General features: G+C 43.7%; 1 protein-coding gene across 1 annotated transcript in view; it reads right to left on the minus strand.

Annotated features, from left to right (window-relative positions):
- Nucleotides 1-13,472, minus strand: part of LOC115144956 (A disintegrin and metalloproteinase with thrombospondin motifs 10-like) — a 56,460-nt gene that overhangs the window by 42,127 nt on the left and 861 nt on the right. The window contains exons 2-3 of the mRNA XM_029686125.2: nucleotides 9,766-10,144; nucleotides 1,646-2,016 (exon numbers count right to left, since the gene is read on the minus strand). Coding sequence (XP_029541985.1) covers nucleotides 1,646-2,016; nucleotides 9,766-9,871 — 477 coding nt within the window. The 5' untranslated portion in view covers nucleotides 9,872-10,144. The remainder of the gene's footprint in view (nucleotides 1-1,645; nucleotides 2,017-9,765; nucleotides 10,145-13,472) is intronic.

Raw genomic sequence — 13,472 nt, forward strand, 5'->3', positions numbered from 1 at the left:
CCACATTGATCTGGTACTGGTACTCCCTGTATATAACTCCACATTGATCTGGTACTGGTACTCCCTGTATATAGCTCCACATTGATCTGGTACTGGTACTCCCTGTATATAACTCCACATTGATCTGGTACTGGTACTCCCTGTATATAGCTCCACATTGATCTGGTACTGGTACTCCCTGTATATAGCTCCACATTGATCTGGTACTGGTACTCCCTGTATATAACTCCACATTGATCTGGTACTGGTACTCCCTGTATATAGCTCCACATTGATCTGGTACTCCCTGTATATAACTCCACATTGATCTGGTACTGGTACTCCCTGTATATAGCTCCACATTGATCTGGTACTCCCTGTATATAACTCCACATTGATCTGGTACTGGTACTCCCTGTATATAGCTCCACATTGATCTGGTACTGGTACTCCCTGTATATAACTCCACATTGATCTGGTACTGGTACTCCCTGTATATAGCTCCACATTGATCTGGTACTGGTACTCCCTGTATATAGCTCTATTCGTGTGTATTTTATTTTATTCCTCTTGTGTTGCTATTTTTATTCTGATTTGTATTATAATTTTTAACTCTGCGTTGCTGGGAAGGGCTCTTAAGCATGCATTTCACAGTTAGGTCTACATCCGTTGTATCTGGCACATGTGACAAATACATTTTTACTTGATTTGATATAGTACATACTGTAACTATCCCTGGCCTGGATGATAATCATATCAGTCTCTCATCAGCCTGGGCCTAAACAAACACAGGCTCTCACCTCGCTCCTAAACTGTTCTGTAGGTCAGATACATAGGGAGAGTGATCCTATCTGAGTGGGGATTCTTTCCGCAGAGAGGAGATGGGGAGACGCTGTAACACTTCCCCTGATTAGATCTTTTGGCTGCAGCCTCCGAGGGTCACACTGAGTCTCTACAATAGCGGCACACTTTCAGAGTGCACCTAATCCTGTAATGTGTTTAGTGATGCTCTCGTGGACACACAGCGGATTCCCTGCTGAATTAAGTTACGCTAGTCTGACCACAAGTAATTATGTGTGGGGTTTATTAACACTTTGTGAGCAGATTAAATCCTTGGTTGTATTTACCCCTGTTATTATGGGCCCAATTAGTTATTAGCTGTAACGACATCACAAGAATCAATGGACAAGGAGAATGCTTTTATCTGTCAAAAGGCATATTGGAATTGTATTATTTGACTGATTTCATTCAATCAAAAAGGTCTGCCGTGGGCGGTGGTGCTAGCTGGCTACTGAATGGTCGAGACGTACAGCTGTGAACATGCCTTAGTGATGTTATGAGTTGTGACCAGCAGGGGAAATCTGGTGATAAGAATGGGCTTTGGGAATACCTTGTTTACGCAGGTGCATTACTGTTCCAGGCCTAGAATAGTATGTGGCCAGACAGATGCCCTGGTCTAGTCCAGGGTCAGAGCTAACCTGGTACACAGAATCATAATGTTACACTCAGAGGAATCCTCTGGAGCTCCATTAGCCCTGGGTCCCCTGAGGCCAAGGACAACAGCACAACAACACAACAAGACAACAGGACATCAGGACAACAAGACAAGAGACTATAGGACAACAGGCCAGTGGTGCTAGCAGTACTAGATGGGTCAGGTTCTTACCAGGCCATTACAGTTGCTGAGAGCCACCATGCTGGAGTGGGGCTGACCCTGCAGGTGGCCTACATAGAGACACTGGGGGGCATAAGGGTGGCTCCAGGCCAGACGGCCCCTCCTCCAGTACTCCACACGGAACTGGTGGGACAGCAGGCCCCCCTGCAGGGTCAAGTTGAGGAAGAAGTTAGTTTTGGTGGTGGAGAGTTGGTAGTACAGCTGGGACAGGTCCTGTTGCTGGTCCTCAGCACTGCGGTGGCTCCGCCGGTGGTGGTTGGGGCTGTCTGCACCTCCATCCTCTGTGTCCAGGGTCTCGCCCTGCGGCCCCACACGAACCGGGATGACAATTTCATACTGGCCCAGGCTGGACAGGAACGTAGCTGGACAGAGACAGAGAGAGGAGAGAGACAGCGACAGAGCACAAATGTCAAATTTGACATTTCAATTCAACTTTGGTAAAATATACAGTATGTGCATTATCATCAAGGCTTAAAGCTCTCGAGGACAGGCCAGAGTCAGTCGTGATTAGTGAGATTCTTGAGGACTTCTCAGTCTACGCTATCCCTCCCAAGGCCAAAGGATGTCTCCATGGCAACCCTGAAATCGTATACTTCCTGTCTCCGGCTTTGCGCCCGGAGATTTATTGTCCAAACACGACGCTCCAAACACTGCACTAACAGGGGAAAGGTAAACAGAAATGAGCCCAGTTTTCATCAAGGCCTTTAGCCTTGTTTTGTGGAGAAACAGCCCTCCCCACTGAGAGTAAACAGGCAGGGATTAGTGTCTGTACCTTAAGTCTATGCCCGGCCTCTCTGTATACATGGCCAGGCCAGCATAAACAAACAGCAAGCACCATTACAGCTCCCCAGACCCCTCCAACCCCTAGACCCATTTCACATCCTTCAGCACATTCTGCAACGGCCAGTTATAGGAGCTTTGAATAACTCCCCTACACCATTTTAGACAACATACACAAATTGCCCCAAATAAAAAGTAGTATTTTCATGGTATTTACATAGGAAAGCCTCATGGAGGGCTGGAGTGGACTGGGCAGCATTCAGATAAAATAGATTGTTTCAAAAGTCTACCGTACCCCCAATCTCGCCTCCTCCATCACCCCCTCCACCCCTACGTGGATCCACAGCTGTACAGCTGCTCTACGTGCCCTGATTGCCTGCCTGCCTGCTTTGCTCTGTGGCGCTCTCTCTGCAGCGCAGCAGTAATCTGTCCAGACACAGCCACCTGATAAGCCTGTCTAATTAATGAGTGTGAGGCAGCTAGTGGGCTGACTTGGCTCCACCACTGTTTTCATAAGGCTGCCATACGGCTATCGGTCCTCTCCCAATGAACTGTGCCCACATGTGCAGGGTACTTCAAAAGGGAAATATGGCTGGTACCATGGAAATGAGGGGAGCAAAGTTGTCTGTACAGTATAAGAGTACAGTAAGTCTTAGTCTGGTCTGAAGGGTCACATGGCGTCTGATCCTCTCCCAGGTCCCCTACTGGTTCAGAGGCCCAGCCATATATAGGTCATCACACAGTGCTCATGTTATCACAAGACAACATTGAGCATAAAACTGATGGTAAGCTGCTCCCAGCCCATTTTGATATATTATCTAATCCCCAGGAGGAAGAAACTATCATTACTTACCAATAAACACAACCGGTAAAACAGAGAGGCCCATAAAAGAGTGCTCACCTTTTATCAAATAAACTGCCATACGCACTACCCAGGATTTGGTTTATTTGAGCTTTTAGAAGAAAGGAACCTTTAATTAGCCTCTTTAAAAATAGAAAAGGAAACAAGAACAGTGGCCCTTTTTACTGTAACGTTCCCAGAGAGGCTACTACCTCCCTTTCTCTTTTTCTCTCTCTCTCTCTGCACCAGATGTGCTGCAGCTGTCTCTAGATTGGGCAGAGTGGTGAGAGGCTCTCTGGTCTCTCTCTCCAGTCTGTCATCCATGCCTGGCTGAAAGAGTCAATCTCAGCCTCAGTCACCATAGGGCCCTGTCAGCAGTTCCTCTACTCAATGCTCATAACTCTGCTCTCAGCTCTGTCTGCCCTGTCTGTCACCATCTCTGTCTCCCTCCATGTCTCCTTGTCTGTCAGTATTTCTGCCAGTCTGTGTCTGTCTGCCTGTCTGTATCTGTCTGTCTGTCGGCCCGTCTGTCTGTTGGCCTGTCTATCTGCCTGCCTGCCTGCCTGCCTGCCTGCCTGTCTGTCTGTCTGTCTGTCTGTCTGTCTGTCTGTCTGTCTGTCTGTCTGTCTGTCTGTCTGTCTGTCTGTCTGTCTGTCTGTCTGACACGTCTCGGCCTGGGACAGTTGACTGTCTGAGTTATAAGACTGTGGTGCGGATCCTCAGTCTGAGGGAAAAGTTATACACATATACAGTGCATTAGGAACGTATTCAGATCCCTTAACTTTTTCCACATTTTGTTACATCACAGCCTTATTCTAAAAGGGATTAAATGACATGTTTTCCTCATCAATCTACACTAGCGGTCGACCGATTAATCAGCATGGCCGATTAATTAGAGACGATAAAAACGTTTTCATAACAATCAGTAATGGGCCTTTTTGGGCGCCGATTATGGCAGATTACATTGAAATCCACGAGGAAACTGCGTGCCAGCCTGACCACCTGTTACACGAGTGCAGCGTCAAAAGGACCTTGTGGCTGAGAGGAGCCAAGGTAAGTTGCTAGCTAGCATTAAACTTATCTTATAAAAAACAATCAATCTTCACATAATCACTAGTTAAGTACACATGGTTGATGATATTACTAGGTTCACTAGCTTGTCCTGCGTTGCATATAATGAATGCGACGCCCGTTAATTTTTAATCGAATCACAGCCTACTTCAAATTCGCCAAATCGGTGATGATTTAATAGGGATAGGCGTCCCGTCAACGGGACAGTTGTAAATCATGCAGCGCCTTGTGTCACGGTTTTATAGAAATAACACGTCGGTACATATAAGAGTCTTATATCGGCTGAAATCTTACATTTTTCTTAATATAACTGCACTGTCCAATTTACAGTAGCTATTACTGTGAAAAAAATGCCATGCTATTGTTTGAGGAGAACTCCTAACAACAAGCTGGACTTTTTTCACCTCTGAAGTTGAAATGTGTACATACATTCTGAAATCTTGCTCTGATTTATCATCCAACGGGTCCCAGAGATAACATGAAGTGTCGTTTTGTTAGATAAAATCCTTTTTCATATCCTAAAAAGGTCCATATAGCATGCACGATCGATTTTGTATTTCCACTCGTTCAATTTGCAAAGAAAGGAATCTGTGAAAATCTAACCCTAAATGTTGTTTCAACCAATCAAATCACATTTGTATGTATTCCTCAGAGATCCTAGAACGTAACCAGACTTCACTATATCATTTGGGGTGCAGTATATCCTATAGGACACCAAATTTGGTCAGAGAGCGACACCTTCATGGCACGACGATGACGCGGGTGGTCTTCACTTGATCGACTGTAATTTTGTCAAATAAGCACCAATCGGGGTCAAATAAAACTAGCTAGATAGGCAATGAGCTGTGCTTTACGGGAGTATCCAGAAACCTTGTGTCTGTCGGGAAAATGTAGCTGTTAACCTTGTGCGACAGCCAGCCTTTTCGTTTTGGACAAAAATTATAAGAATATTCAGAGTTATGAAGTTATGAAAACTGGTTGTTTGCACATGTTGAACTTATAATATGGCTACTAATACTGGAAAAGCTCAAAGTTCAAGTATACAGATTTGACGATATTCTTGCAGAAAATGTAATATGAATGTAAATGTCTCCTTCACACTAAATGTTATGTAGTTTGCTCATACTTCAAGTTATGCAATATGCATATCCTAGCTTCAGGGCCTGAGCTACAGGCAGTTAGATTTGGGTATGTCATTTTAGAGAAAAAAGCACACTCGTTTCCCTAACCATAAACATCAATACCTTTCTTAAAATCAATACACAGAAGTATAATTTTTTAAACGTGAATATTTAGTTTAAATAAATTCATGTTAGCAGGCAATATTAACTAAAGGAATTGTGTCACTTCTCTTGCGTTCATATTTAGTTCACATATAGTTAAAAGAAATTCATGTTAGCAGGCCATATTAACTAAGGGAATTGTGTCACTTCTCTTGCGTTCTCTTGCATTTTACATAATTATGACATAACATTGAAGGTTGTGCAATGTAACAGCAATATTTAGACTTAGGGTTGCCACCCGTTCGAAAATATACGGAACAGTTACGTATTTCACTGAAATAATAAACGTTTTGTTTTCGAAATGATAGTTTCCGGATTAGACCATATTTATGACCAAAGGCTCGTATTTCTGTGTTTATTATATTATAATTAAGTCTATGATTTGATATTTGATAGAACAGTCTGGCTGAGCGGTGGTAGGCAGCAACAGGCTCATAAGCATTCATTCAAACAGCACTTTACTGCATTTTGCCAGCAGCTCTTAGCAATTCTAGAAACACAGCGCTGTTGATGACTTCAAGCCTAACAACTCCTGAGATTAGGCTGGCAAAAGTGCCTATAAGAACATCCAATAGCCAAAGGTATATGAAAAACAAATGGTATAGGGAGAAATAGTCGACACATCATAATTCATATAATAACTACAACCTAAAACTTCTTAACTGGGAATATTGAAGAACTGGGAATATTGAACCACCAGCAAAAACCAAGCCATGAGTAACCAAAAAAGTGTTAAACAAATCAAATCAATTTTATATTTCAGATTCTTCAAAGTTAGCCACCCTTTGCCTTGATGACAGTTTGCACATTCTTGGCATTCTCTCAACCAGCTTCATGAGGTAGTCACCTGAAATGCATTTCAATTAACAGGTGTGCCTTGTAAAAAGTTAATTTGTGGAATATCTTTCCTTTTTAATGTATTTGAGCCAATTAGTTGTGTGGTGACAAGGTAGAGGTGGTATACAGAAGATAGCCCTATTTGGTAAAAGACCAAGTCCATATTATGGCAATAACAGCTCAAATAAGCAAAGAGAAATGACAGTCCATCATTACTTTAAGACATGAAAGTCAGTCAATACGGAAAATTTGAAGAACTTTGAAAGTTTCTTCAAGTGCAGTCGCAAAAACCATTAAGCGCTATGATGAAACTGGCTCTCATGAGGACCGTCACAGGAAAGGAAGACCCAGTGTTACCTCTGCTGCAGAAGATAAGTTCATTAGAGTTAACAGCACCTCAGATTGTAGACCAAATAAATGTCTCTCAGAGTTCAAGTAACAGACACATCTCAACATCAACTGTTCAGAGAACACTGCATGAATCAGACCTTCGTGGTCGAAATGCTGCAAAGAAACCACTACTCAAAGACACCAATAAGAAGAAGAGACTTGCCTGGGCCAAGAAACATGAGCAATGGACATTAGACCGGTGGAAATCTGTCCTTAGGTCTGATGAGTCCAAATTTGAGATTTTTGGTTCCAACCGCTGTGTCTTTGTGAGACGCAGAGTAGGTGAACGGATGATCTCCACATGTGTGGTTCCCACCGTGAAGCATGGAGGAAGAGGTGTGATGGTGTGGGGGTGCTTTGCTGGTGACACTATCTGCGATTTATTTAGAATTCAAGGCACACTTAACCAGAATGTCTATCACAGCATTCTGCAGCGATACGCCGTCACATCTGGTTTGCGCTTAGTGAGACTATCATTTGTTTTTCAACAGGACAATGACCCACCACACCTCCAATCAGTGTAAGGGCTATTTTACCAAGGAGAGTGATGGAGTGCTGCATCAGATGACCTGGCCTCCACAATCACCCGACCTCAACCCAACTGAGATGGTTTGGGTTGGACCGCAGAGTGAAGGAAAAGCAGCCCACAAGTGCTAAGCATATGTGGGAACTCATTCAAGACTGTCGGAAAAGCATTCCAGGTGAAGCTGGTTGAGAGAATGACAAGAGTGTGCAAAGCTGCCATCAAGGCAAAGGGTGGCTACTTTGAAAAATCTAAAATCTAAAATATATTTTGATGTGTTTAACACTTTTTGGGTTACTGTATGATTCCATGTTTTATTTGATAGTTTTGATGTCTTCACTATTATTCTACAATGTAGAAAATAGTACAAATAAAGAAAAACCCTTGAATGAGTAGGTGTGTCCAAACCTTTGACTGGTACTGTATATATTTCATGAAATGGTTTAATAACCCTGAACTAAATGACTTAATGCCACTACCACAATGGCTTACCTCATTATTCACTTATTTCAAGGGAAAAGGGAGAGAATATTATTTATAAAATAAAACAATTCTCCAACTACGCCATGTCTGCATATTTGTCCTCTCTTTCTTTTAAATAAACACAAAGACACTAGCCAAATATAATCTGCAGCTTGTCTAGAATTGCAGCAGCAAATATAGGCAGATTTCATGCCCTCAGCAAATTTCCCATTTTCTAATTCTGTTTTTGTTGAAGGTTTTAATCTAGAATGACTTAAAGGGGTTACCATTCTGTGAGATAACAACTTACACTTGGCCAGGAGTCAATATCCATTTTGGGAGACATGACTAGCGTGGAGGAATCTAACAGTGGTGCTGTAATGTATAAGGCCAGACGTACTGCAATTGAATTTCAAACCATTAACAAATTAAGCTATGACCTACTTGTTGCATTTTCCAGTGAATACTTGTGATAAATGCTAACTAATAAAAAAATATTACCGTCAATCATCAATGAAGCTGGTTTCATTTTTGTGTTATAAAAGTGTCCTTCTGGCCTCCCGAGTGGCGCAGCGGTCTAAGGCGTCACTACAGACCCGGGTTCGATCCCGGGCTGTGTCACAACCGTCCGTGATCGGGTGTCCCATAGGGCGGCACACAATTGGCCTAGTGTCGTCCGGGTTAGGGGAGGGTTTGGCCGGGGGGGGCTGTACTTGGCTCATCGCACTCTAGCGACTCCTTGTGGCGGGCCAGGCGCCTGCAGGCTGACAGTGCTCGTCAGTTGAACGGTGTTTCCTCTGACACATTGGTGCAGCTGGCTTCCGGGTTAAGCTGGCAGGTGTTAAGAAGCGTGGTTTGGTGGGTCATGTTTCGGAGGGCACATGATTCGACCTTCACCTCTCCTGAGCCCTTTGGGGAGTTGCGGTGATGAAACAAGATCGTAATTGGATCACAATTGTACATCACAAAAAGGGGGTAAAATACAAGAACAACAAAATTATACAAAAAAGTGTCCTTCGAGAGCTCAGTTTAAACAGAGAACCTAAATGAATGGGCCTGTCACGCCCTGACCTTAGAAATCCTTTATTCTCTATTTTGGGTTAGGTCAGGGTGTGACTCGGGTGGGCATTCTAGTTTTGTTATTTCTATGTCGGCCTGGTATGGTTCCCAATCAGAGGCAGCTATCGTTGTCTCTGACTGGGGATCATATTTAAGCAGCCTTTTCCCACCTGTTTGTTGTGGGATCTTATTTTGTGTATAGTTGCTGGTTAGTACTACATAGCTTCACGTTCGTTTCTTTCTTCTTTCTTGTTTTTTGCTGGTTCACATTAAATAAAGATGATGAACCCAAACCACGCTGCACCTTGGTCTGATTCTTACAACAACGTTCGTGACATGGCCTGTGGTGGTTTTTAAGGAAGCAGTGTGGCAGACAATTGGAAACATGACGTACAGGGTGCAGAGGTTAAGCATAGGAAATACACAATCAGTGCCTTGTTCTGCATGACAAGCCATGGACACTCTGGGTATTTACGTCCGAGCCTAAATGGGATTGGTCTGGCTGAGGAGTGGTGGGGTTAGTTTTAGGGGGTTGGCGCATGGCTCTCTGTCTCTGGAGTTGATTTGTGAGAGCAGGGTTCAAGTTTAGCAGGGCCACTGCCCTGGTGTGTGGGTCAGGTTAGAAGACGCCCTCCCCACTGTATGGAACAGCTCATTGAATTGGTCCTTTACCTATTTGAGTGAGGCACCAGGACTGGAAATGTTGAAGAACTTTCACAGTTCAGGATAGAGAATAATACAATATGATAGTAATAATAACATACTGCAATCATACTGTAGATTCAGGATCAACATTTATACATTTAAACATGTCCATTTATGTCAAACAGAAGAGAAGAATGGAGTCGACCCGATCTCTGCTCACCTTGTGACTGGGTGAACTTTTCAGCAGTCTGACTTTCTGCGACCTCGGTGGCAACCATGACGATGATGACAACAATGCAGGCCAAGGTCCTCCATAGCATTTCCATGGTTACTACAGCAAGCTTCAGTGCGGTCCCCAGGCCTCTGTCCCAACATGTCTTCTGCCCTCTGATGCCCCTCGCTCACCAATGGGACGCAGTGCACTCAAGGGCCATGGTAGCAGGATAGAGCTCCAGAGACTGTACTGGAGAGCTCTGGACACACAGCCTCTCTGCTTCTGTCTCTCTGGTAGAACCACGGTCAGGAGAAGATTCTGATAGAGAGACTGTCTCTGAGTACAGCAGCAGCAACAGCGGACTCTATAATGTCCTGTGGCCTCTCTGTGGAAGAGAAACAGGTTAGTGTGAGGGGAGAGTGGGGAGGGAGAGAGAGAGGGCATGAGATCCACCTGACCCAAATGGTTCCCCTCTGACAACACAAATATATCTAGTCTGTAGTCAGTGCCTCATAAACAGCCATCTCCCACTGCGTCTTCAGCTAATCAATCATTCCTCCTGTCACAGGAAAACTGTGGCTGACAATCTGACGACTAGGGTTTGCAAGTCTCGACCTGGGGGCCACTGTGTCTATTTTAGTGATCTGAAATGAGTTAAAGCAGAATGGAAGACATTGATCTTTTAAAACGCTGTGCTTAGGCCGTGCTTTTACACCTGCATTGCTTGCTGTTTGGGGTTTTAGGCTGGGTTTCTGTACAGCACTTTGAGATATCAGCTGATGTACGAAGGGCTATATAAATAAATTTGATTTGATTTTGATTTGAGTAGGGTTGGAAGTGGGTGCTACGTCAGTGGCTGTGGAGGAAAATGACCCACACTCACTTTGGGCCTAATGTGGCCTGGCCCCATTACAGGATAGAGGCAGACACAGCGAGAATAGGCCATTAGCCACAGATCAGGCATTTGTTGGGAAATCAAAAATGGCCTTTGAAAAAGCAACATTGGTTATTATTACATTAAAACACTGAAGATGTCCTTTTCACCATTGCACTTTGAAGTGTACAGAGGAGTTAAAAGCCTATTTACAGTAACATTGTGACTTTTGTTCCTAAGCCGTTTTGGCAATGTCATTAGGAGGCCCAAACCCAATCTTTGATACCGTTCCCTGCCACACTGCCCACCTCCCTCCATTCCCCCTCTATCGCTCTCTCAGTGTGTCTGAGTAAAGAACAGAGCAGAGACACTGGCTCAGATGGGATGGCTGGCGGCAAACCAACTGTAGGCAAAGGTAATCGGAAGCAGATGGGAAATTATTTGGCGACGAGCGTGAGGGAACAAGTTGCTTGCCTCCTGACAAAAAAAATACTAACAGGGAGTTCAAAGCTCAAGGGGCTGAAAGAGAGATGGGAGAGAGTGTGCTGTTCAGTCCAGCTGGGAGAGACATTCTTGAACACTAACACACTGGTTATGAATACGTGTAGGTTAGTGTGTGTTTGTATTTGTATGTGTAGGTGTATATTTGTATTTGTGTGTTTGGTTTTACTATCCTTGTTGGGAGCAGAAGCCCTCACAAGGATAGCAAAACAAGGAAAGTAGGGACATTTTGCCGGTCGCCACAAGGAAAAAAGCTTTTTTAGGGTTAGGTGTTAGGGTTAGGTTTAGGGGTTAGGTTTAGGGTTAGGTGTTAGGGGTTAGGTTTAGGGGTTAGGGGTTAGGTTTAGGTGTTAGGGTTAGGAGTTAGGGGTTAGGTTTAGGGTTAGGGAAAATATGATTTTGAATGAAAATTAATTGTTTGGTCCCCACAAGAATAGTAAAAAGAAGTATGTGTGTGTGAGAGAGAGAGGGGGGGGGGCAGTCCCCGCCCCTCCTGACACAGAGAGGTAAGTGGAGTAGATGTAGGCTTAATGTGCCTCAGGTTCCCTGGGTCCCAGTGCAGCAGTTCATGGTATAATACAGTCCTAAAACACTAAGGGGGCTTTGTGTTCCAACTTAAATGTGGAGCAACTGTAAGCCCCTCTCCTCTCTCCATCTCCACAGTCCTCCCTCACTCCCTCTCTTCGCCCCTTCCGACCCCTCCCCCCAGGCTTTTTTCAGTCATTTCCTGCTTGGCCAAACTCTCTTTTATTTTCATTACTTTTTGTTGGAGTCTAATTTTACTGTGGGGTTATTACACTTGCAGCAATATAGCAAATGTGTCCATTAAAACTATTTCTCATCTTGTTTACTTAATCAGACCCCCTATGATTGCCTTTGTGTTTTTAAACAAGGCTACTTAAAAGCTTTACTGACTGTCTTCAAGTTTTCCCTACACTAACCAAATCCTTGCTCAGTTAGGAAACATAACAAAAATTTGGTTGAATGGGGATTTTCACAATCTCTTGAAAGTGATTTTGTCATTTGTCTTTGGGGGTCTGTTTTGCAACAGTTTTCCTTTCAGAAAGATAATGTTGATGTGTTAAGCTTTTCAACATATCTACTGCATTGGAAAAGGCAGTGAAAAGTATGTTTTTGCAGACTATCTATAGTGATGTTGCTAGGAAGCGTCCAGACAGAATTTAAAATACTAAACAAACCCATATGACTCGCTCAAAGTAAAGGCTCTCAGTCTCTCTAAGAAACGCAGATGCTAATTGTCCCCTGCTCCTAACACCACCCTCACTGTGCTCCTTTGAAGACACCACTATGATTGTCCACTCCCCCCCTCTCTCCTTTCTGATATCAGACTGACTCTTCACTCCCTCATATTATGTCATTTCTGAGTTATATTCAAGTAGGGGAGAGTGTGGCCTCGCCTCTTCACTATACTGTAAACACATCGACACTAAGTGAAAGCTGGGAGATCATGCAAACACATAGATACTTGTATCACCCTTGACAGCAGTCATTCCCTCAGAAGTGGCTTCGAAAAACAAGCTCAATTCACATGACTCCTCCATGTTAAGCCTTCTACAACAAACAACAGATGAGGTGATACAAATAATAGGGAGAATAAAGGAAGGGATCTCAGTCTAAACACTAGTGGTATTCCTCCTTCAATCCCCCCAAAAAAAAAAAAAATCTGGAGATGAAAAGTGTGAACATAAACAATTAGGCTTGTCAGACAGCCAAGGATACGCACTCTGAAAATGAGCCGTAGTCTAAGACAATATTTTCTGAGAGCTGGCTTCAGGTGGGCTGACTCAGTCAGCAACTGTAGACCATACAGAAGAGAGGCAGTTTAAGCCTTGAGTTCTTGAGTTTCATATTTCTCATGCTACATCCTCACAGACAAAGAAAGACTACAGATTTGTCCATTCTCCTAAGTCAGTTGAGAGAGACCTAGGAACCTCACATGCAGATCAAACACTGGGCAGCCCTACCATGGTGAAGCTACTGGATGTGAAAGGCATTCACAATATGACCAAAACATCAATACGTGTTGTGACACAAATCCTTTCCATACCTTTTTTTTATTTAACCAAGCAACACCAACATTGGATTTTGTTACAAAAGACGCCACAAGCCTAATGTCAGCACTAGTTCACTTCTGGGTCAGTCTCATAAATCTGATCATTGGCTGAGGAAGAGGAGCACTATGTGGAGGGGGGGGGGGGGGGGGGGGTATCTGTATGGACTGCTTGTACCAGATATACAACTGTGTTCAATGTTCAATGAATCACTATGCAACTCCTTCAAGGTACTTGATTTGTGATTTTTTTGGTAAAATATTCGT

This window comes from Oncorhynchus nerka, linkage group LG17 (assembly GCF_034236695.1).
Source record: "Oncorhynchus nerka isolate Pitt River linkage group LG17, Oner_Uvic_2.0, whole genome shotgun sequence".
Classification (NCBI taxonomy): domain Eukaryota; kingdom Metazoa; phylum Chordata; class Actinopteri; order Salmoniformes; family Salmonidae; genus Oncorhynchus; species Oncorhynchus nerka.